A 25,752-nucleotide genomic window follows, 5' to 3' on the forward strand; every position below is an offset into this window, starting at 1 on the left:
AGGCGCCACGATTCGCTGTGCAGAGTTGCGTCCCTTGGGCACGCCAGAAACCTATAATTGTGGGTTTCGAATCCCGGTTCGCCCCAATTATGTTTCTAGGTTTGTCAGCACCATACCCGTGCTTGTGGGTTTCACAGAAGTGGTAAAGTCTAAGACCTGCTTTCCTCCCACATCAAAGCTGACACGCCGTGATATAACTGGAATACTGTTAAAAGTGGCGTTAAACCCAACTCACTCACTCACTCACTGCTGTCATCACAAGACCCTATTATAAATATGAATACAGCAAAGTACTTGTTTTATGCCAATGCTGTAAGAACACAAATACTCTAACATTTATAATATGCAATTATGTTAAAAAAGCAAAGAAATGTATTATATCTTATATTGTTTGCACCTACATTGTATTTTGTCTGTACAAAAAGGCCTGTGGCCTACAAATACTGAATAAAGTGCAGAAGAAGTTACAACTGATATAATGGCTTTTTAGAGGTGATTTGTTGTCAAACTATAACAATGTATAACAGGACCAATATTCACAATGGGGATGAGGCTGCCGTTTTGAATGTAGCTCAAGGCAGAACTCGCGTTCAGAAGATTCATTTTGATAGTTGTTGATTTCAGACTAACAGGAGAAATTTCGTGTTGACTTAGCATATGGGATAGTGATAAGAAAGATGACATGACTTCTGAAACAAAGCTATGGAGGTACATGGGTTCAGGGTTATTGATCATGATATACAGGGCTCCATTTGTAATCTGGAAAACCTTACCCAGACCTACGACTGTTGTCATGTTACCATGGTTACTAATGCTTTGTACATCGGGCCCCTGAGAAACTATGGTGAAATTACTTTACAATAATGTCAGGCCATCTGGTTACGTGTTATTTCATACTGGGGGGCACGGGGGGGCCCAGTCGTCTAAGGCGCCGCAATTCGCTGTGTGTTAATCGCGGCGTTAATCCCAACTCACTCACTATTTCTTACTGTGTGATTTCAGATGAGGAAGCATCTCAAAGGTCGCCGGTTGGAGAGTATTCAGCAACTTGGTGTTGACAGAATTGTTGACTTCCAGTTTGGCTCCAGTGAAGCGGCGTACCATGTCATTCTGGAGCTGTATGATAGGGTAGGGCCCCCTGCTGAACATGGCATTTGGATATCTTCTACTAATACTTGAACAGCTCAAACATGTTAAAAAGAGAGCAGTGCTGAGAGGTGTATGAAATCAATCAAGTTATCATTTTTGGGCTAGATCTTTTTAGCAAACAGTGTTGAATGTATTCTTCATTAGCTCAAACAGTGTTGAATGTATTATTCATTAGCTCAAACAGTGTTGAATGTATTATTCACTTGCTAAGTTATCTTTTTTACAGTTTTTAAGTGAATAATTGTCAGTTACTAAAGCATTTTATAATACAAAGACTTCCACCAAATTCTTTGGCCAAGAAGCGGTCACATGTCATTTGACCGAAACCTGTACTCACTCGCAAGTCAGGTCTGAAAATTTACGGTGTTGACTTGAGTTACTTAAAATAGAATGGGAATTTCCCAGAAGTGATATTTGCTTAATCTTAAGCCAGTCAAATGTCTCTGGAACATTCAACACTATTGTAGCTAATATAGTTTGATTTGTTGAATATGGTTTTGTCTCTTTATTATATAATAAACAATTATAGATTGTTTTATGGACCTGAAATTTACCTCAGTCTACCAGAACTTGTCCTCGGTCCATATTGCTTTTTTGAGGGACGCATTAAAGCAGGTATTGACCTCATACAAAGCCTACAATTGTATATTACTGTCTGAGTTTGTCCCTTTACATGTTTATCAGCAGATTTGACAACACTCAGACTCTGTACATTGGTCATATGCTGAAATAGATGGTTGTGGTAAAGGACAGTTGACCTAGTTGCTGATAACAACAGGTTCACCATATTTACCAAATGTTTTCAAGCCCTACTCTGTTGTTTTTGGTACAGGCTGTGGTAAATGTGTATTACAGCTACTTGTACTTACTGGATGTGTTTATTGTTTCTCCAACAGGGTAACATTGTCCTGACAGACTATGAGTATACAATCCTCAACATCCTCCGGCCGCGCACAGACAACAGCCAAGATGTCCGCTTTGCTGTGAGGGAGACCTACCCTGTAGCGGTTGCCAAACAACATGAGCTGCCGACAGTAGAGAGGTGAGTGTTTCCAGATGTTGAGTATTAGCTCTGTTGACCAGCGTAATGTACATGATGTATTGTGACTTCTAGCACTATAGAAGCACTGTATACTCCCCATGCAGCTGAGAATGAAAATCAAGTGCACACTGATCTAGTGACTTGGGTAATAATAAGATCTAAGCCATCCTCTGTATCTCCAGGGCCAGCATTTCGGTAAACCTGCACTGACCTCTGGATCCATTCCTGTGTTTCTTGCAATCTCAAGATACCACCCTTAATTTTCATTAACATTTTACTGACTCTTCAAACATTGAGAAAAGGGAAATGGGTAAGGGAGGTAACTCATATTGCCTAGAAACCAAAGTGTCGCCAGTTTTGATGGACATGAAGACATCCTTTCCATCAAAAAGATTTTTGGGGCTTTGTAGGTTCACTGAAATGCGAGCCCTGGAGATATACAGGATGGTCTAAGCGCAGTTGAGCAGTTATAAATTGAAAAGTGTGCTACACAGACTACTACTACTACTACTACTACTACTACTACTACTACTACTACTACTACTACTACTACTACTACTACTACTACTACTACTACTACTTCTTTTACTACAGCTGCTGCTACTACTACTACTACTACAGCTGCTACTGCTACTGCTACTACTCATTGTGTAGCCATGAGCATGCTTCATGCCATGGCTAAGACACATGATAAAGTAGATGCTAACTCATATTTCATCCTCTGACCAAATGGGCTCCCATGTCATGTTCCTAATAATGAGCTAGTTATGTATGAGTGAGTGTTGCAGCCTCAACCCATGGCAAGAGTTAATCACTGAAGTCAGTGTGACATGTGTTTTTCAGGTTGACACAAATTATGTCAAATGGAAAAGAGGGAGATCCACTGAAGAAATTGCTGGTTCCAAATTTAGGTAAGGTTTAATCATTGTCACCCCAGTAGGGATTCTGGGGCAGTATAGATCCCTTGTCCCCCGTCATTGTAACCCAGGTAAAGCCCAGTAACGAGGGTGGGAATTATGGGTAGCCTGGGTGATCGTGTGTCACCCGGAAGCAGTGCTTTCAATTTCAGCCATTGGTCTGCCGGTCCCAGACTGGATTAGCCAAAGACAATAAAGACAACTATGATATACAATGAAAACGTTTGGGGGATTTTTTTAATGAAATTGTGTACTCAGTCCTCACTCCAAATATTATCCCTAGAAATATTAAATGATCTCTAACTTTTTTGTTGTTCTGTATAGCTAGCTGGAACATTGCTGACTGTGGCATACAACAACATTCACTCACTGTCACTGTCGAGAGTGTATCTCGATCAAGTGTGTTGATTTTCAGCAATTTTGCTTTTAAACAGATGGAGATGTTGCTTGATGATCTGTTGTCTTTCTTCTTTTTCAGCATCACAAAATGCAAACATCATCATCTGTCATTTGCTTGCTTGAGACAAAATTTTGATTCAGTATTTGTAAATCTTTTTCAACTCAACATCAATGGGGATTTTGTGGTAACCATAGTAACCTTGCTGTCACTCTTGTTTTGGAGGAAGCTGAGGTAATGGTGTGGATGAAATAACATCATGTTGTCACGTATTCCAGACTACGGCCCTGCCCTGCTGGATCACTGCCTGCTGGGCGCAGGCTTTGCAGAGAATTGCAGGATTGGAAAAGGCTTTGACATCTCGCAAGGTAAGATCAGTTACATGCTGATTTAAGAGTTGTTTGTCCTCTGTTCATAAACATTTTAAGAGGTGCCCATTGAAATTTTGGTGTGCCAATGAAAAGAATACTTTCAATTGCTGAACTAGGTGAATGTCATGATCTAAATAGCGAGCAAGATTGACAATATTTTCTCCCAAGTTTCTAACCGAGATAACTAAGATAGTCTGTGCAAGGGGCATGATAGCTGTGTTCTTATTTTCATTTTCCATTTATTTGTAAAGTTTACCAACCATGTTTACTTGTGCCAACTTTGTCGCTGCATGGCTTCATATGGGTTCATATAATGTGAATCATGATGGTATTTAAAAATTATGTAAGATAGGTGAGTGCCCTTCAGGCACCAAGAACTGATTTCAACTGTACAGTTATGTGTTTAGTTGTCCTTTCACACTATTTATAAGATATTCTGAGTATTGTGAGTATCTGATGTATTGCTGTGTGTTGTTGTTCCAGACATGCCCAAGCTGTTTTCAGCTATAGAAGAGGCCGAGGAAATGCTGCAGACATTTCAACAGGAACAGTGCAAGGTGGGTTGATCAGAGGACATAGGGTGGAACTGAGGGATGGTATACTGAGCTGTCATTTTCCAATATTATGTCTGTCCTGTGGGCAACAGAAACAAAGAATCACCCGCCAGGTATCAGGGGTTTGTTTAAAAAATGTTTTTGTCATTTTAGTCACTGACAATGGGGGGCGGTCGCTGATCGTAAGAAGTGATCAAATGGCTTGGATGGTCAGACTCAGTGACTTGGTTGATAGTGTTTCATCATACCCTAAAAACGTGGATTGTCTGGTGCAGAGTCCCTGATATAGCTGGAATATTGCTGACTGGGGTGTACAATAACATTCTCCTAGAGTACTCCGGAATCAACATAAAATTTATATGGGGATAATCGGTGTGAACATTGACCCTGTTGGCTGGTGGACTGGTGTAAAGTTTTACCCATGTTTCTTTCCATCTGTCAGGGATACATCACCCAGAGGATTGATAAGAAACCAAACCCAAAAGATGGTGAAGATGCTGAACTGCTCACGTGAGTCCTTCTAGAATTTAGACCGCCTCCATGTTCTAGTGGTAGAGCATCTGTTAAAAGATGGTACTTGTTGTTACCCTGTCTGGCGCTTGGCATTAAGGGGTTAAAGCAAGGTCTGGTCGGCTCGGAGTCAGTATACTGTGTCTGAGTGGGGTATTCATGTTAAACTGCGGCATGGTATCTCAGTGTGCTAGCACTATAAATCGGCATCAGTCCGGTCTAGTACAAGCAGCCACACACACACACACACGTACATGCATGTCCTAAATAAGTGCAATAATCTTAGACATGACGTTAAACCCACCTCACCTCACCTTCTAAAATTTGGATGTCACTGATAGTAATGTGCTGTCTGGAGCATCCATGTGTGACTTCAGAGCTGACATATGAGGATCATTGTATCGTTAATAGGTGTGTTGTTGCTCATGCTGTGGGCCACTGGTTTGTCTGGCTTGACCTGATTATGTACAGGTCACATGATGTAGATATGACTGGCATGACACAACATTCACTCACTCTCTCTCGCACTCCTTGGTGAATTCTCAAATAATTGTTTAATAGCTGGTGACACAGTTCATTCTTGGAAGCCTTCAATAATTGTATAACTATATTGAAAATGACTGAGAGTTTATGTTAATGTTATGACTTATGTGTTCATTGTGTGTTTATCTTACTTTATTCAATATCATAAGGGGCGGTTGGGTAGCCTAGTGGTTAAAGCGTTGGCTCGTCACGGCGAAGACCTGGGTTTGATTCCCCACATGGGTACAATGTGTCAAGCCCATTTTCTGGTGTCCCCTGCTGTGCTATTGCTTGCATATTGCTAAAAGCGGCGTAAAATCATACTCACTCACTCACTCACTCATTATTCTGCTTCAGGTATGAGGCCTTCCATCCATTTCATCTGCGCCAAGATGAGAAGAAGCCCTTTTTAGAATTTGCTTCTTTTGACAGGGTAAGCAAATTGTTCACTTCAATAAGACATTTAAAAATTGAAAAAAAAGACCAACCCTATATGTAATCAAGATTCAATATATGTTCATACTGTTTCATGTAGAAGCGTGTTGATATTTTGATATTTATCTCCTCTAGGCGGCTGATCAGTTTTTCTCTCAGTTGGAGAGCCAGAGACTTGACGTGATGACACTCCAACAGGTAGGTCAGATTGTACAGACATGTGAAGTTCATCTACATGTTAAGCAAGCATGTCAGTCTCTAAAATGTGACAAACAGGACACTAATTCATCTCTTCCTCGGGCTTGTCATGGATGTTGACTAATATGGATTGTGCAGCCTTAGAAATTCACTCTAGAATCCAAGGATTGTAGTCCTCATTGACAAGTAGCATTTGAGGGCTATTATTCTGAATCAGTTCTAAATGCTTCAATTATACTACAAATTAGAACTGAATAAAACTGACAGAAAAAGTAAATATGGTCAACAATTCTGTCTCCTTCAAGCAGGACCAGCTGCAAACTAGACTCAAGTGAAATCAGCCTGTAGTGACCTGACTGGTTGTCATGGTACCCTGATAGTGTGGGACCCGGGAAGATTCCGGGGTAGAATAGGTCTTCAGCAACCCATACTTGCCGTAAAAGGCGACTATGCTTGTCGTAAAAGGCGACTAACGGGATTGGGTGGTCAGTCTCGCTGACTTGGTTGATACATGTCATCGATCCCAATTGCATGGATTGATGCTCATGATGATTGTCTGGTCCAGACTCGATATTTTACAGACCGCCGTCATATAGCTGGAATATTGCTGAGTGCGGCGTTAAACAACAAACAAACAAAACAAAAAATGATAGTGTTGATTGTTGCTCTTACTATTGACCACTGGTTCATCTGACCCACATCGATTACTGCTGATTGTGGCATCAAGCAACACTCTTTCTCTCGCTCATTTTAGTCAGTTGTATGTAGACGGACAGAAAGCTGATAACAGAAATGTTTGAATAATGAAAACTGCATAATGTGTAGAATCTTGTGAGACAAGAGCACAAGGAGACAAGTGGAGTCTGTGAAGACTACATAGTAAAATATCCGTGATTAGTTGTTATTTAGATGTAAAACCTACCGCTCAACTGTTGATAAATACACTGAGATACTTCATACTGCTACCTCTACATGTGTTTAACCACCTCTGTGGTCTAGTGGTAGTGGTTCGATCCCCAGCCATGTCATACCAAAAGATGTTAAAAGATGGTACCCTGTCTGTTGCTTTGCATTAAGGTGCTTTAACAAAGACTGGTCGGCTTGGAGTCAGCATACTGTGTCTGAGTGTGGTATTCATGTAAAACTGCATGGTATCTCAGTGGGCTTGCACTATAACATAGGTTAGTGCGGACTAGTACAAGCAGCCAAACAAACACATGTGCATACACGTCGCAGTATATGTGCAATAATCTTGGATGCAACGTTAAACCCCGTGTCACCTCACCACCTCATGTGTTGAGTAATGAAAGGTGGGGAGATTCTAGAAAATAATAAAACCATCCGTATCAAAAGTGAAATAGTGTACTGATGTGTTTAGAAAAAGGTTCCCTCATGTATAGACTTATGTGTGTGATAGGATAGAATTTATGAGTGAAACTTATGTTCCTTCAGGAAAAGACAGCTCTGAAGAAACTGGATAATGTGAAGAAGGATCATGAGAAGAGACTGAACGTGTTGCAGAAAGAGCAGGTAGGAAGATGCACATAAGCCAAACTTTAGTATTTGGGTGGAATCATTTGGATAATTTGAACCACATTCTGCCATTACGAGAGAAATAGATTGTGAACTTAGTGATCTGGAATTTGTCATAACCATTTTAACATTTTACCCTCTATTTCAGGAAGCTGATATTTTCAAAGGACAGCTGATTGAAATGAATCTACAACTGGTAAGATCGATTAAAAATAATAAGAGCTTCTCAAATTAATTATTCTAATTTGTATTATGACAATGACTGCTTAACATAAATAGATTTTGGATTGGCGATCATGAGGATAGAATAATGCCACTGTGTGAATCTTGCACATGATAGAGGCAATGACGGATTGGCTGATCTCGGCGTGTATGTTTTTGAAAGGGATAATCCTGTTATACCATGGTTCACTGAACTGATTACTTATCGTTTGGACCTCGTGAAGATCTGGGATTAGAATTGGTCTTCAGCAACCCATGCCTGTTGTAAGAGGTGACGGGGGGCGGTCGGTGTAGTCTAGTGGTTAAAGCATTCGGTCGTCACGCCGAAGACCCGCGTTCGATTCCCGACATGGGTACAATGTGTGAAGCCCATTTCTGGTGTCCTCCCCCGTGATATTGCTGGAATATTGCTAAAAGCGGCGTAAAACCATAGTCAGTCAGTGTAAGAGGTGACGAACAAGATTGGGTGGTCAGCTGACTGAGTGATGCATGTTTTTGTATCCTGATTGCATAGATCGATGACCTGTGAAAATCCGAGGTAAAATAGATCTTCAGCAACCCATGCTTGCCGTAAAAGACGACTATGTTTGTCGTAAGAGGCGACTAACGAGATTGTGTGGTCAGGCCCACTCACTTGAGTGATGCATGTCAATTGATCCCAATTTCAAGGATCGATGCTCATGATGCCAATCACTGGATTGTCTGGTCCAGACTCGATTTTATATACTGACCGCTATCAAAAGCTGAAATATATCTGATTTTAAACCACAGACAACCACACATATTATTTACCAGCTGATATGATGTAATAGCAATATTTCTGACTTTGACATTAAGATACTCAGAGGAGTATAAAGCATGGAACCCATTTGAGGCAGGACCATATTGAGACACAAGATTTCCTGTTCTTCTGTAGGTTGACCAGGCCATCCTGATTGTCCGCAGTGCTCTGGCCAACCAGATTGACTGGACAGAGATTTGGAACCTGGTGAAGGAAGCCCAGCTGACTGGTGACCTGGTGGCCAGTGCCATCAAGTCTCTCAAACTGGACACTAATCACGTCACTCTTCTGCTCAAGTGAGGTCACATTTATGTCCGTTATTATCTAAAGATGGAAAAACAACATCTTCCATTTTGTTTAGTCTGGAAGCGGGAACATGACATCCTACAGATGTATATTTGACTCCCAACATTTATGGTATTGACTTGAGGTACTAAACATGCTAAAATGAGGTTCTTACTCCTTGCATGTGGCATCACCAATCCTAGCCCAGTCAGATTTCTCCTCTAAACACAGACTCCATGTGTATGACATTCAAGACAACACAGAATATGCTTGGTTATTAGTTAAAGAAGACCGCCTCCGGGGTCTAGTGGTAGAGCGTCCGCCCCGGAGAGCGGAAGGTCCGGGGTTCGATCCCCGGCCGCATCATTACCAAAAGACGTTAAAAGATGGTACTTGTTGTTACCCTGTATGGCGCTCGGCATTAAGGGGTTAAAACAAGGACTGGTCGCCTCGGAGTCAGTATTCTGTGTCTGAGTGGGATATTCATGTTAAACTGCGGAATGGTATCTCAGTGAGCTAGCACTATTAATCGGCATCAGTCCGGACTAGTACAAACAGCCACACAAACACACACACGTACATGCACGTCACCTCACCTAGTTAAAGAAACTGACAATGAGACAAACTATTTTTGAGGCCTGATTGGAAGTATCTGTTTTTATGGTCTCAAAGAATTACAGTACCTGCTTCAGACTTTGTCCATTATCAACGTTATTTTTGTCAGGACATAAATATAAGTACTTTTGTCTGTACATAACATCATCTATCATTTCGGCTTAATGTGATGACAGTGTCTGACAGATCCAAAGTCGGTTTCTTTAGTATCGGCTGCTTGTTCGTGGCAGTGAAATAGTGAATAACTCCAATAATATTTTGCCTTTGGGTGTTGTTTACTTTTCATTTATTGACAACCCATAAGGATCCGGGTTAGAAAAGGTCTTCAGCCAACCATGCTTGTCATAAAAGGTGACTATGCTTGTTGTAAGGGCGACTAACCGGATCGGGTGGTCAGGATTGCTGAATTGGTTGATGCATGTCATTGTATCCCAATTGTGTGGATTGATGCTCATGATATCAATCACTGGATTGTCTGGTCCAGACTCAATTATTTACAGACCGCCGTCTTATAGCTGGAATATTGCTGAGTGAGGCGTAAAACAACAAACATACAAACAAACAAAATATTTATTTGGATTATACAAGAAATCACAATATGATGTGTATTATTATACATTACTAGTGTGTATCTTGATGCAGAAAGGGGGGCATGGGTGGCCCAGTCGTCTAAGACGCCGCGATTCGCTGTGGAGAGTTGCGTCCCTTGGGCATGCCAGAAACCTATGATTCTGGGTTTGAATCCCTGTTCGCCCCAATTAGGTTTCTAGGTTTGTCAGCACCATACCCGTGCTCGTGGGTTTCACCGAAGTGGTAAACGTCTCAGACCTGCATCACTTTGGGCTTTCCTCCCACATTAAGCTGACACGCCACGATATAACTGGAATACTGTTAAAAGCGGCGTTAAACCAAACTCACTCACTCATTCTAGCATTCTTAGTATTACATATGTTGTGTAAAACAACATTACACCAGCAAACCTCAAATTAACTGTTTAATACCGGTTTATGATTATGTTTTGAGTACTTGTGTTCTCTTCATCATTAAAGAAGATATGATGCTAAGAATATTTTTGGGATACTCACTGATGCAGAAAGAATGACACAAGCTGATGATTGCGATGTTCTGCCAACTTGCAAGGCCATAGTCAGCCAAACATGTTATGATAGAGTTTCTGCTTGGAGAGCGGAAGGTTGGGGAGTTCGCTTTTCCCAGCCTTGTCATACCAAAAGACGTTAAAAGATGGTACTTGTTGAGGGAATGAAAAAAGGACTGGTCGTGTCTGAGTCAGTATACTGTTTCTGAGTGGGGTATTCAGGTCAACTATGGAATGGTATCTACGTGACCTAGCACTATAAATCTGATATTAGTCCAGAATTAGAAAAAATTAGAATTAATACAAGCAGCCACATGCACACCCACAAGCACATGCACACGCACACGCACACTCACAGGGACACACATACATGCATGTCGCAAAATAAGTGCAATAATCTTGAATGTGATGTTATAGCCCCATTTCAACACACCCCACCTCACCGTGACAAGGTAACACACTGTAACAATTAAATTGTAAAAGCGATCCTTTGGATAATGTTCCAGTGGTTGTATTTACACTTGATGTCTCAGGTTGCTTCTAGATAATGGTACTTCATCCCACCTCTGTATTTATGATTCCTCATGATTCCTTCAACACAAATATTAAACAGTGACGCTTTGTTGCAGAGATCCTTATGTAGGAGACATTGAAGATGAGGACGAGTACCAGCCTGTGAAACCGATGAGGATCGATATCGACCTGTCACTCAGCGCCTACGCCAACTCCAGGAAGTAAGTGGCAGACACAGGAACGCAGCGGTTTGGTTGGTGGGGTAGCACAGTGGCTATGGTGTTGCTCATCCTACTTGTATAAAGCCCATTTCTGGCGTCACCTTCAGTGATATTGCTGGAATCGGCTTAGGAACATACTTACCCTAATTGACAGTGACATTAACACTCACATCCCTGGTACGTTTCTAACTCATGTGATTGGAGATTTATTTATTTAACTCACCTGGCCATGTATGACATTCCCTTTCGTCTTCATTATAAGAAGGAAAAAATAATTATTATTTGCTGTCAGAGTTAATGGCTAATGAGTTGGTTGGATGGTTGGTTGTTTAAGGCCGCACTCAGCAATTTTTAAAGCTATATGACGGCAGTCTGGACCAGACAATCCAGTGATTAATATCATGAGCATCGATCCACGCATTTTGGATTGATGTCATGTATCAACCAAGTCAGTGAGTCTGACCACTCGATCCCGTTAGTTGCCTCTTACAACAAGCATAGTCACCTTTTATGGCAAACATGGTTGGCTGAAGACCTTTTCTAACCCGGATCTTCACGGGTCTAATGGCTGATGAGATAATGTCAGGTTCAATTTATATCAGCATTGCAGTTATTAGCTTTTTTTGTTTCATGTTTTTTTCAGATTCTTTGATAAGAAAAGACAAGCAGCAAGAAAAGAGCAGAAGACAATGGATGCATCTAAGAAGGCATGGAAGGCTTCGAAATAGACACTTCTCAGACAATCAATAGTTTCTTTACACAATACAATATCTATTTACAAGTTCATCTAACTTTTCATAGAAACAGGAAATAACCTTTATTCTAAAGCACAAGTTAGATTAAGATTAGACATAAACATTTACAGATGTACCTCATAGATCAACTAGACCACAAAAGGACTATTAGATAAGTGTGTTGATGGTTTAATAAGCCAGTTTGTATTATTTTTGTCTTCCATGTCCACAGGCTTTCAAATCAGCAGAGAAGAAGACAAAGCAGACGCTGAAGGAAGTAGCGACTATTGCTTCCATTAACAAGACAAGGAAAACATACTGGTATGTAGGATCCATCTGTCAGTCATCACAGTTCATTTACAGGTACAGGTACAGAGCACTCGGTCCAATCTCATTAAAATCAAATCTAAGTTCTCGCTGCTGCTAAACAAAGATCTGAGGGCATCCCATTACGGGTCATGTCAGTACCTTTTGCGAACTTTGACCACCCACTGAAACGAATAACAAGAAGTCGACGTCAGCCTTTAGAAAGCAGCTTTCTCGAGCTTTACAGCAGTCGTTTCAACCTGGCAACTTCCATTTGAGACTGCACTTGAAATATATGTTGACACTGTTCTCGATTAGAATTTTGAAAACTGAACAAACGAACATTCCTGAATATCTAATATATGGTTGATTGTATGACAGTGCTTCCCACACACTGTGCAACTGTTTATCTGATAATTTTGACGGAATCAGACGTACTCGCTTTAACTGTCGTTCGGAATACCCCATGTTAACGTTTTTGAGGTTGCATGATTAGAAAACACATTCCGACTGTCAATTTCATGATCTGGTAAGCGATGCTTTGATTGGTTGGATGAAAGGTCGTTCTGACGTGACCCGTAATGGGATGTCCTCAGAGCTTTGTTTGGCGATAGCGAGAACTAAGATCTTATTTTAATGTGATTGTACTCAGTCCTCACTCTCAGTGTATGGAGTCTAGGTTGGTCAGGTTGCCTGGTTGTTGAGGCATTGGCTGGTCAGACAGTCGTGGTCTTCACAAAATCTCATGATATGATACTCGTGTCATTACACAATATATCATGGTTCCCACTGCCACTGGAAAACCTGGAAAACCTGGAAATGTGTTGGAAAAAATTCAAGTCAGGGAAATATCAGGGAATTCACTAAAAACTTCAAAATCAGGGATTTATCAGGGATTTTTTGCTCTTGGAACTCATACTCTCTATAATTTAATGGTTGTGGCAGCCACTCAAATTTAAGCAATGGAGTTTATTCGTTTGAAAAAGAGGTATTTGTCAAATATTACTATATCAAGGTCAAGGTCAATGTGGCTGATAGGGATTTGCGCCCCTTACCTCCAGAGCTAACTAAATTCTAAATTTAAAATATTTTGAGTAAAATATTACATTGCCTCGGTATTAGTTTAACATTTGAATTTCAGAAATCAATTTGAATGTAAAATTTCAAATCTCATAAAGTTCTACTGTTCAAGAACAAACAAAATAATGCAATTAGGATTCTATAAAGCTCTTTGTTAATGAAAAGTGTATCAGTGTTAGATAAATCATTGGAAAAACTTAGGGTGACTTCAGTTGTGGTTATAATTATCTATTCCCTGGTGACCTTTTGAAAGTGCAGATGTATATTTGAATGGTTAGTTTGTGAAATGCTGTGCATGAATGTTGCACTGAAAGTAGTGATGGTATTTACTTTATTATAATGTTACTAATTAGTTCATGTTCATGTTTCTAAAGTTGTGAGATCCTAGTCCTGAAGTCCATTTTCAAAAATTGTAATACTTGTTTTGATTAGGCAATGATTGATGGAGTTAATTTGTAGTTTGAACTCTTTAAATGGTGGCAGATGGATGGCCTTAAGGGGAGGATAATTACTTAGTGACTTAGTTTTCCTTAAACCAAACATAACACACTTTTGTACAGAAATATCTAAAAAAAGACGTTTCCACTGGTCTATTTTAAAGCTGTTTATATAATAAAGTTAAAACACCACTCCCTGTTGTTATAATGGAGGCCATGTAATGCAGTCTGGAAAAGTTCTAAGTTCTCTGGAAATATCAGGGAAATGTCAGGGAATTTTTCGGAAGAAAAAAAGTGGGAACCATGTATATGTAAAGTCTGAAATGCCTTTGTAAATTGTTACAGCAATGCTGCATGACTTGATTTGAAGGTTCATTGATGGTGTTTTCCTTCAGGTTTGAGAAGTTCCTGTGGTTCATCAGCTCCGAGAACTACTTGGTGATCGGCGGTCGGGACCAGCAGCAGAATGAGCTGATAGTGAAGCGATATCTCCGTCCTGGTGAGTACTTATGTTCTTCAGATGGAGGTCCTTGTGCAACAGGTCAACATGAAATGTCAGTCAGGGGGATAGTCGTTAATGCCCCTTGTCCAGTCATTGGTGTTTGACCCGTGAAGACCCGGGTAGAATAGGTCTTCAGCAACCTATGCTTGCTGTAAAAGGCCACTATGCTTGTCGAAAGAGGCCACTAACAGGATCGGATGTTCAGGCTCTCTGACTAGGTTGATGCATGTTATGTATCCCAATTGCATGGATCAATACTCATGACATCAATCACTGGATTGTCTGGTCCAGACTCTATTACTTACAGACTGCCGTCATATAGCTGGAATATTGCAGCATTGAACAACAAACAAGCAAACAAAACATTGATGTTCTGTCCTGTTAAGGACTTTTTTTCTAACTTTACAAATTGTGCAAACAGTTAATGTTTAGGGTCATAATGGCATAAGTGAATTTGTGTGTAGTTTATGAGTTCAAAATTGATATCAACTGCTATGATGTTCATGCTATTTCAAACATGTGCAGTCAACATTAACAACATGGTGATGATTGCAGGTGATTTGTATGTCCACGCCGACCTCCACGGAGCCAGCAGTTGTATCATCAAAAACCCAACAGGTCAGAATTCTCCTGTGTCCTTGTGATGGCATCTCCAGATGTTTACCATGTTTACCATGTTTACAGACATCGGTTGTATTTGTGATATTACTGACTGCAGTGTAAACACCTCCTGTGTGCTCAGTACAAGCTGTGGAAGATCAGATTGACTCCTAAATCAGTCATTAGTGTTCTTTTAATACCAACCCGTGAAGATTCAGGGATAGAATAGGTCTTCAGCAACCCATGCTTGCCGTAAAAGGTAACTATGCTTGTCGTAAAAGGCGACTAACGGGATCGGGTGGTAAGGCTCGCTGACTTGGTTGATGCATGTCATCGATCACAATTGTGTGGACCGATGCTCATGATATCAATCACTGGATTGTCTGGTCCAGACTCGATTATTTAAACAGACCGCCGTCATATAGATGGAATATTGCTGAGTGCGGCGTAAAACAACAAACCAACCAATCTTTTAATATCGTTTGCGTAATATGGGACCTTTTGCCACCAACATCATATGGTAGTTGTGAGAGTGGCATAAAATGAGGATCAGATGATCGCAATGTGTGACTTAGCTTTTTGTGTGTTATCGTACCCATAGTTTACTTCAACTTCGACATTTTTAACATATACGGCATGCCCTTCTACATGTGTATTTTAGGTCTCCCTGTGCCTCCTAAGACTCTAAATGAAGCTGGGACAATGGCCATATGCAACAGTGCAGCTTGGGATGCGAAGGTTGTGACCAGTGCTTGGTATGTCCACCATGATCAGGTGTCGAAGACAGCGCCCTCTGGAGAGTATCTGACAACGGGTAGCTTCATGATCAGAGGTATGACCTTCATATCTGTTGGTGACCTTGTAACTGAAAGATACACAGAAAATGTATGTTGAATGATTTGCACCATCTTCCTAAGGCAAGGAAGGTAACTGACTCTAAAAGTCAGGTATTATGATGTTATAAATTTGCTGGACTAACGAGTCTATGCATAGTCCAAAATTGTGTAACGAAATCAACATCCTGTTCGTAAACTACCGTGCAGATTTCGATCGATTGCAGGATTTGCAAAGCATGTGTACCCCCAGCTTGGCGTCAACAGATATTTTCCAAATCTTTTCATATTTTTAATCCAGGTGCTCACATGATTTGATGCTCTTCGTGAAGTAAGACCCGTTTTATCACAACATAGATTTTACCTAGTTCGGCAAGGATGGAAAATTGGACTTTTACAGTCAGTTAACACTCTTGCCTCGGGAAGATAGATTTGTATGTGATATATATGTTTTGCTGTCAGTATTCAATTGTCAACATTGCCATTTGTAAGGTGAATGAATAACCAAGAGCGAATCATGTGATACTGTTATCTTACAGGGAAGAAGAACTACCTCCCGCCTTCGTATCTGATATATGGGTTTGGCTTCGTCTTTAAGGTAAGATTGATGTGTAACAGGGGTCCGGAAACCGTCATATGCGCCGGACATGTCAGATTGGGAATCTCAAATGTCCGTTTTAAAATATTGCTTACCAGACATTTTAAAAAGTATTGTCCGGACATTCTTAAATTTTGACCGGACATGATCAACAGTTAGGACTGAGCAGTTTCTGTCTGCAGTTGCAACACAATGAAGATTAACTACACTGACAAGCTTTGTTTGTTTTGATTGCTGTAAATACATCGTACCTACATGATAGTCCAATTGGTCAATCACTGTAATAGGCAATAAACTGAGTTGACACTGATTAATCGAGGATTAATTACTGAGAACATCTTGTTAATTTGAGTGAAAGGTGTTTACAACTGTACATTAATACCTTGCATCATCGATGTACCTCATTATCCTCACAATGCTACGATACGTAACCTCAGACAAGAAGCGAAAGTGTGACGACAGCCAGTCGACCGATGCAGATCAGTCGAGCGGATCTGCCAAACCCTCAAAGTCTGGACGATCATTTTGTAAGTCGTGGCTAACGACTTTCACTTGGTTGACATACAATGAGGATTTGCAGATTTTATTGTTTTCACTAGCTAGTCGTATATTGAATCTTGATTGACCGCCATTTTGCTTTCTCGGACGATCGATATCCAATTTTTTTATGGTCAATAAATAAGTACAGATGAAAAAAGTATTCAAATAACTATTGCTATCAACGATATTTTAGTATTTGTGATTAAATTATCTGTCTTGTTTTTAAACAAATCTTTAGTTTAAAAAAAAAAATTCCCGTGAGGTCACGTGATGACTAAATATGGGATAATAGTCTCGATCCAAATGTTACAACGCGTACACTTGAGCAGACTCATGAATATAACTCATGTATATTAATTAGACCGTTCACTACGTTAACAGATCGTTATTATAACAGAAACAAACGTATGTTTTCCATGTAAATCTAAAATGATATTATTTGTTATTAATTGTCCGGTGAATTAAACAATTTAAATTGAAACAATTCATAATTCATCATATTATGAATACGTTAACTTGTAATGTGTGTGAAAAGTCGTACTAAAATACGCTATTTGAAGGGGGCGTGGCCTAAATGCAAATGTCCGATTGGGATTTTAAATTTTCCGGACCCCTGATGTGTAATAGAAATTACGGGATTCATACATATGCATAAGAAGTGACTTTAGTGTTGCTGTAAACAATCTGTAGTTCGTTGGAGAACAGGCGGATCTGAGTTCAAAGGCACCACATTTTGCTGATGAGACTTCCTTTAGCCATGCCAGTATCTGCTTGTCCTGGGGTTCGAGTCCCAGATTCCACATAGTTGTTATCCTTGGTTTGTCTGCACCAGACCAATGCTCATGGGTTCCCTCAAAGTGGTCAATGTTATCTTGTCATTGTTAGATAGATATTAATACAATACTGTTACAGTGTTCATCAAAGCTTGTGTAGTGAAGTGCTCTGTGATGATGCCTGAACTGAATATGTACCCCTCCTTGTCATAAGGGTCACCTAAATGGGATCAGGAGGGGTTACATGGGGTTTAATGTCGCATACAAGATTGTTTCGTTTATCAGTGCTTATATAGTGGCGTGCTTGCACGTGATTGTGTGGCTGCTTGTGCAAAGGCGGGTTATTGCCGGTTTAATAGTCCAGTTTACTAAGATGTCATGTCGCAGTTTAACATGGATATGCCAGTCGGACACATTTAACCATGTTAACTGTTTCCGAGCTGCCCAGTCCTTGTTTTATCCCCTTAATGCCAAGCACCAGGCAGGGTAACAACAAGTATCTTTAAATATCTTTTGGTATTATGTGGCCGGGGATTGAACCCCCGACCTTCCACTCTCTGGGCAGACATTAGACTCAGCCTGTTACAATGTGTCACCTAGTTGATCATGTGGCATTGTGCCTGGACAGCATTGAGCGTCTCTCTTGCTACCAGCCGCTCATCTGCTCGGCCCAGGCTCAATAAGAAGCTGCTGAGATATAGCTGGAATATTGCTGACTGTAACAGTTACTCACTCCCCCAGTGCTAATAGGTTGTTTTCTAATTCTGTGAGCCCAGCTGGAAGAGGGCAGTGTAGATCGCCACCAGGGGGAGAGGAGGGTGCGCACCGTGGAGGAGGACGAGATGTCAGTGACAGAGTCTGTAGTCACGGAGAGTGACATCACAGCTGACGAGTCCATTGTCAGTGATGACGACAGTGACAGTGATGAGGGTAGTGATGGTGAGAAGACGGGAGTTGACAAGAGTGGTGTGAGCATGGACAGTAATGAGGAGGGCAAAGACGATGATGAGGAGGAAGACGACGACGTGGAAGACGATGTGGTGAAGGTGGAGGTGAAGATAGAGGAAGACACAGAGAAGCCTGGATCAGCATTCCCAGATACTTCCATCAATCTGCTCCATGTCAAGGGAGACAAGTATGTTTCACAAATATATACTGCTTATTGAACATTACTGCAAGACTTTTAAGTGATGTTCAAAATTGTCTATCTGTCCCTATAGCTATGACATGAATGTCTATCTGTCTCCCAAGGTATGACATGAATGTCTATCTGTCTCCCCAGGTATGACATGAATGTCTATCTGTCTCCCAAGGTATGACATGACTATCTGTCTCCCAGGTATGACATGACTATCTATCTCCCCAGGTATGACATGATTTTCTGTCTTCCCAGGTATGACTTGACTTTCTGTCTCCCGAGGTAAGACATGACTATCTGTCTCCCCAGGTATGTCATGATTATCTGTCTCCCCATGTATGACATGACTATCTGTCTCCCCAGGTATGACTTGACTTTCTGTGTCCCCAGGTATGACATGAATGTCTATCTGTCTCCCAAGGTATGACATGACTTTCTGTCTCCCCAGGTATGACATGACTTTCTGTCTCCCAGGTATGACATGACTTTCTCTCTCCCCAGGTATGACATGAATGTCTATCTGTCTCCCAAGGTATGACATGACTTTCTGTCTCCCCAGGTATGACTTGACTTTCTATCTCCCCAGGTATGACATTACTATCTGTCTCCCCAGGTATGACATGACTATCTGTCTCCCCAGGTATGACATGACTTTCTGTCTCCCCAGGTATGACTTGACTTTCTGTCTCCCCAGGTATGTCATGCCTATCTGTCTCCCAGGTATGACATGACTATCTATCTCCCCAGGTATGACTTGACTTTCTGTCTCCTGAGGTAAGACATGACTATCTGTCTCCCCAGGTATGACTTGACTTTCTGTGTCCCCAGGAATGACATGAATGTCTATCTGTCTCCCCAGGTATGATATGAATGTCTATCTGTCTCCCAAGGTATGACATGACTTTCTGTCTCCCCAGGTATGGCATGACTTTCTGTCTCCCAGGTATGACATGACTTTCTCTCTCCCCAGGTATGACATGAATGTCTATTTGTCTCCCCAGGTATGACATGAATGTCTATCTGTCTCCCAAGGTATGACATGACTTTCTGTCTCCCCAGGTATGACTTGACTTTCTGTCTCCCCAGGTATGTCATGCCTATCTGTCTCTCCAAGTATGACATGATTATATGTCCCCAGGTATGACGAGACTTTCTGTGTCCCCAGGTATGACATGATTATCTGTCTCCCCAAGTATGACATGATTATCTGTCTCCCAAGGTATGACATGACTTTCTGTCTCCCCAGGTATGTCATGCCTATCTGTCTCTCCAAGTATGACATGATTATATGTCCCCAGGTATGACGAGACTTTCTGTGTCCCCAGGTATGACATGCCTTTCTGTCTCCCCAAGTATGACATGATTATCTGTCCCCAGGTATGACATGACTATCTGTCTCCCCAGGTATGACATGATTATCTGTCTCCCCAGGTATGACATGATTATCTGTCTCCCCAGGTATGACATGATTATCTGTCTCCCCAGGTATGACATGACTATCTGTGTCCCCACGTATGACATGACTTTCTGTCTCCCCAGGTATGAACTACAGCGGGGCATGAGTACAACCAGCACAACAAGTAATTTTTCCGAGAGTGACAGTCATGTCGTGTACCTGGGAGATGATCAACCAGTTGTTCGTGGAGAGAAGGTGAGAGCTCTCAATGTGATGACATTGTTATCTTATACTTTGCATTTAGTGTAGCCTTTAAGAGATATGAGGATCAAATGATATTTGATGAATATATGACAAAAGTGAGTGATTATCTATAGGATGAAATATGTTTGTGAGGTATTATTGTTTTTTTCTGCTACAGACAATACAGACTGGTGCCAAGTTTTCAGCCAAACAACGGAGGTTAGAATAATCTTTGATAACATTTGTTTCACATATACATACTCAGGTATTTATCTAGACCTGCTCAAAGCCGAATATAGGCCCCAACAAATGTCAGAAAGAATTCCCAAATAGGAATAACAAATTTCCAAAGTAATGTTATATATTTATAACTTATGTAACAACTTATTTTAACCCAGTGGTGTTTTGTTTTCATGATAGTTTTGTCTAGGAACCATGTCTTTGGCCTCTTGAGGAAGCAAGAATGACAATAGATATCAGACATTCTACCATGAATTTGGAAATTACTAAATTCTGATTGGTCAATCAGAGGTTGTCAAAATCACAATAAACCCCCTGTGCGCGTTTGGTTCCAAATTCAATTTAGCACGGTTAAATCTAAATGTAGCCTAGCTCTACATTGAAAACACGGTATGTTTATCTCCTAAATAACTCAGATAAATGAAACGGATCATATTTGTGACACAGAGAGCAGCGGAAGGCTCGTAAAGGCAAGACGCCACAACAGACCCCAAAAGATGATGAGGAGGATGAAGAGAGTGTGTCATGGATGAAGTCGGAGGACGTTGTCGTGGAGAGGGAACAGGGCACACAGAATTCTGTCACAGATAACACTCAGGTAGAATCATTGTTTAAAGTGCAATGAGTGCCCAGTTTGTTTTCAATAAAAAACGAATTAAAGTCCTCACTTTTGAAAAAATATGCCTGAGACACGATTGTTTTGGTCATACATCCTAATAATTGCACTGTGTCTGTCTATTACAGGACACCTCATCACAGAGCAGCAACCCTCAAACACAGCATAAGAGAGGCCAGAAGGTGAGTGTGGTCTCCCTAGATATTCAGGGCAGGGACACACAGGGATGCTTGTGTTGTAATCACTCTTCTTGTGGGATTCAGTGGGGATTCCTGGGACAAAATATTTCCCTAGAACCCAGGGCTTGCTGTTATGAGCTAACTACCAGTCCTTGTTTTGGGGAAAGTGTTGGACTGGTGCCTTTGATGATATGGATTTTTAAAAATTTTGTGCTGGTGACAAACCTTTCATTGTTTCTCTATGAAACTTCGCAATTGAAGTAGGTCATTTAGGACTGGTGCCTAAGATCTTTACAGAAAAGCTGTATATTTGCAATTGTATGCATGCAAGGATGTCAGGGGATGTGGATGAACAGGGTCCTGTGGCCCTGTTCCACAAAGGGATGTTAGTGTTATGATGATTGTAACTCCCATACTTTAACATGAGCTTACAATAGTGGTAGTGCATCGGGGAGGTGTTGGGTGGTCAAGTGGTACAAGTGTTTGCTGGTCATGCTGAAGAACCAGGTTTGATTTCCACATGGACACAGCGTTATTGGTGTCCTTCACCATGACCTTGCTGGGATATTGCCCCAACAAGCTCGCTCACTCACTCACTCACTCACTCACTCACTCACTCACTCACTCACTCACTCACTCACTCACTCACTCACTCACTCACTCACTCACTCACTCACTCACTCACATTGCAGGGGAAGCAGAGGAAGATGAAGGAGAAGTACAAGGATCAGGACGAGGAAGAGAGACAACTCCGCATGGAAATCCTCGCTGTGAGTCTCCTATAGTCATCCCTGCTTCATTCAGTCAATACCCTATAGCTTGGGCTGGTAGTATTTGAGAAATTTGAGATTTATCACTGAAGACAAAGCTCTCAATCATGTAGACCTGTATAATAAGGTTGGCTTAGTGAGGCTGCTGTATATCTTTCTTACGTTTAGCTTAGCACGCTGTGGTTTGGGTTGGAATAGGTCTTCTGTGAGCCATATTTGTATTTAGTTGCGACTCAGCGGACGGGGTAATTAGGTTGTTGATTGGTGTGCCTTATCCAGACGTCCTCATTCACATCTCATGCCAAATAGCTGTATTATTGCACATGGCGGAATTAAACAAACAAAACAAACTTGTGCGTAGATGAGGATTGTGTTTGATTTGTTTATAACTATTGTTGTACTGTATTAAAGTAAAAATTGTAATGCTGGTGTCATTGTAAGTGTGGATTCTACTTTGCCATATGTGAATGATCTTTGGTCCCTTCAGTCTGCTGGGTCTCAAAAAGAAGACAAGAAAAAGAAAGGCAAAAAAGGCAAGGACGTGCAACAGCTAAAGGGAGGGAAGCCGTCTGGGCCTCAACCTCAGAGTGGTAAAGGTCAACGAGGTCAGCCCATGGACATCCACAAGGTCACAATGCAAACAGGGGAATTGTTAATTGAAGGTAGGACATACTTTCACTTGAACATTATTTAGTCTTTCAATATCCAGTAAGATAAGCTTAACTAAGAAAAACAGCTGACTTCACAAATCAGTGTTGGATGCCATGAATAAATTAAAGATTTCAAATATCTGAAGAGACTAGAATATTTAAATAATTTGCAGAATGTTATTTTTATTACAACTGTCATCTTTGAAGGGTATTAGAGTGTTGTTCTCGTTTTTTTTTCTATTGGCCCGTGTGTCAGTTTGTTTAAATATGTTCAGTAATGATTAAATAGCCTTGCTTGACAACAGTATAAGATCTGGACTGAAACATCGCCATTACAGTCAAATATAAAGAAGTTGTTATCTTTAAATTGTGTCTACTTTGTTATCCGTCAACTTCTAAGAAATGTCTATCAAACAGTTCAAAGAAAAAATAAATTGCAAGTGATACCATGTTGTTTGATTGACCAACCAAGCAATTATTTTTGTGTTTATTCTTCCATAAACCAAGCTAAAAATTTGGTCACACCCACATCTGTTTCCTGATTGGCTGATAATAGAGAGGGTGGGGCTAATGATGTTGCTGATTTTGTGTCGTTGTATACAGACATGTAGATTTACACAGTGTGCACAGTGTCCTCCGTTAATGCAAAGAATATTGAAGTCAATTCTAAACTGACATGAAATTATGTTTGCAATCGGATTTCAGATAAAATTGACCCGTGAAGATCCCGGGTAGAATAGGTCTTCAGCAACCCATGCTTGCCGTAAAAGGCGAATAGCTTGTTGTAAGATGCTCTTTTAAGCAGGTTTTGTGTTCTTTTTCTTCTAGACAAAACCACACTGCAGAAGCCACAGCCTTCAAGGCCAGTAGATGTAAGTGTTCAAAGGAGTGTAGATTTCCCTGTCTGTGTGGTCTTGATATAAACGTAGACGGTACACAGTATCTCTTGTTACTAAGCCAAAGACTACACATGACATGTAACCACAATTAAACATCCAATAAAAGAATACTTAATGTAAAGCAATATATTTCTTCAGTTAATCAACATGACCGAAGTTTTCACTTATATTTTCACTTATATTGTTTGATAATATTCCCAGGATGATGATATTGACGAGGACAAGGAAGCGACACAACAGGCTGAGGTATGTGCGTTTGTTGCAGCAACTGTCATATGGTTTTATTTTGGCCAGTGACAATCAATGAACTTTTCAAGTCATTCTTGTAAGGGATCAAGATATTATTTTGTGCCTTTAAGTATTTACTCATATTTTATCATTTACATTGGGTATTTGATAATTTTCAGTATTCAGTATATTTTTACTCACTTGGGTCCAGCCTATTGGGTATTTTTTTAACCAGTGAGGAGACTTCTTTCAGTGGCATTTAGAAGTTGGTGTGATGAAGTAGGACGAGTTCTATGGATGAACAACTTCTTTATTGCAATTAGTGCGAAATTTCGGTGTAGATCCTAATACCTTTATCAAGCAAGTGATGATATGTGCAGATCACTTGCTTGATAAAGGTGTTAGACATTTTAAAAGTAATTCTGCTTGAGATCCTGTTTCAGATAACTTCTAATTTTCTTCTGTTTATGTTCTGCACAAAGTGTGTCACCTGTTGCATAAGCTCCTCACAGTGATACAAGTCTCAGTTACAATAAGCGATATGTAGTGTGCATTATACACTGCAGTAGAGTTTATGAAAGGTGATGCCTGCATTGGACCAGTAAATAAAGATGTGTAAACATTTTTGGGTATGCAAGCTGAACAGGTTACATTGGGTAATTACCCATGGTGTTGTTATACTATTTGGTTTTTGAAATTTTTCATGCTTATTTGTACGTGAACAACTCCTAATTAACTGGGTTATGGTGATTTAATTTGCATAATTTATGCAAATATACAGTTTACCTGGAGCTCTGAGTTGTGTATTACTAGAATTGAGAAATATGTGACACTGAGTGAGAGTGAACTTATTGTTGTTCAGCAATATTTCAGCCATATAACGATGAGAAAAAAATAAAACATTCATAGAAAACATGCAGAATAAAAAGAAAGGTCAATATGACATATAGTAACAAAGTTAGAGTGAAACAGACATTCATTTGCAATTATGGTATGGACTGATTTTTGTAAGATATTTTACAATAAAATGCCTGCTTAAATTGGAAGACAGATGTTTTTAGGATCACTGCTATTTTTTAATGAGAATCTCTTGAGAGTCCACTGAAGCCCATTTAACTTGAGGAGTAGCTGTACATGTTTGTCCCGACCCATCTCACTGACCTCCAGCTGTTGTTTCCAGGACATCCAGATCCTGAACTCTCTCACTGGCTGTCCCGTCACAGAAGACGAGTTGTTGTACGCCATCCCAGTCTGTGCCCCGTACAACACCCTCACCAACTACAAGTAAGTTGTGTGTGCCCCGTACAACACCCTCACACACTACAAGTTGTGTGTGCCCTGTACAACACCCTTACACACTACAAGTAAGTTGTGTGTGCCCCGTACAACACCCTCACCTACTACAAGTAAGTTGTGTGTGCCCCGTACAACACCCTCACACACTTCAAGTAAGTTGTGTGTGCCACATACAACACCCTCACCTACTACAAGTAAGTTGTGTGTGCCCCGTACAACACCTTCACCTACTACAAGTAAGTTGTGTGTGCCCCGTACAACACCCTCACCCACTACAGGTAAGTTGTGTGTGCCCCGTACAACACCCTCACACACTACAAGTAAGTTGTGTGT

General features: G+C 40.7%; 1 protein-coding gene across 1 annotated transcript in view; it reads left to right on the top strand.

Annotated features, from left to right (window-relative positions):
* Positions 1–25,752, top strand: part of LOC124120309 (ribosome quality control complex subunit NEMF-like) — a 38,712-nt gene that overhangs the window by 5,008 nt on the left and 7,952 nt on the right. The window contains exons 4-31 of the mRNA XM_048403936.1: positions 1,003–1,128; positions 2,046–2,191; positions 3,035–3,102; positions 3,784–3,873; positions 4,360–4,433; positions 4,873–4,940; positions 5,820–5,895; positions 6,033–6,095; positions 7,548–7,625; positions 7,777–7,824; positions 8,767–8,927; positions 11,257–11,361; positions 12,005–12,068; positions 12,328–12,416; positions 14,314–14,417; positions 14,976–15,038; positions 15,682–15,852; positions 16,393–16,451; positions 18,541–18,899; positions 20,442–20,553; positions 20,720–20,760; positions 21,229–21,379; positions 21,526–21,579; positions 22,269–22,346; positions 22,834–23,008; positions 23,825–23,868; positions 24,097–24,141; positions 25,304–25,407. Of these exons, the coding sequence (XP_048259893.1) occupies positions 1,003–1,128; positions 2,046–2,191; positions 3,035–3,102; positions 3,784–3,873; positions 4,360–4,433; positions 4,873–4,940; positions 5,820–5,895; positions 6,033–6,095; positions 7,548–7,625; positions 7,777–7,824; positions 8,767–8,927; positions 11,257–11,361; positions 12,005–12,068; positions 12,328–12,416; positions 14,314–14,417; positions 14,976–15,038; positions 15,682–15,852; positions 16,393–16,451; positions 18,541–18,899; positions 20,442–20,553; positions 20,720–20,760; positions 21,229–21,379; positions 21,526–21,579; positions 22,269–22,346; positions 22,834–23,008; positions 23,825–23,868; positions 24,097–24,141; positions 25,304–25,407 (2,816 nt within the window). The remainder of the gene's footprint in view (positions 1–1,002; positions 1,129–2,045; positions 2,192–3,034; positions 3,103–3,783; positions 3,874–4,359; positions 4,434–4,872; positions 4,941–5,819; positions 5,896–6,032; positions 6,096–7,547; positions 7,626–7,776; positions 7,825–8,766; positions 8,928–11,256; positions 11,362–12,004; positions 12,069–12,327; positions 12,417–14,313; positions 14,418–14,975; positions 15,039–15,681; positions 15,853–16,392; positions 16,452–18,540; positions 18,900–20,441; positions 20,554–20,719; positions 20,761–21,228; positions 21,380–21,525; positions 21,580–22,268; positions 22,347–22,833; positions 23,009–23,824; positions 23,869–24,096; positions 24,142–25,303; positions 25,408–25,752) is intronic.

This window comes from Haliotis rufescens, unplaced genomic scaffold (assembly GCF_023055435.1).
Source record: "Haliotis rufescens isolate VD_foot unplaced genomic scaffold, xgHalRufe1.0.p SCAF_3, whole genome shotgun sequence".
Classification (NCBI taxonomy): domain Eukaryota; kingdom Metazoa; phylum Mollusca; class Gastropoda; order Lepetellida; family Haliotidae; genus Haliotis; species Haliotis rufescens.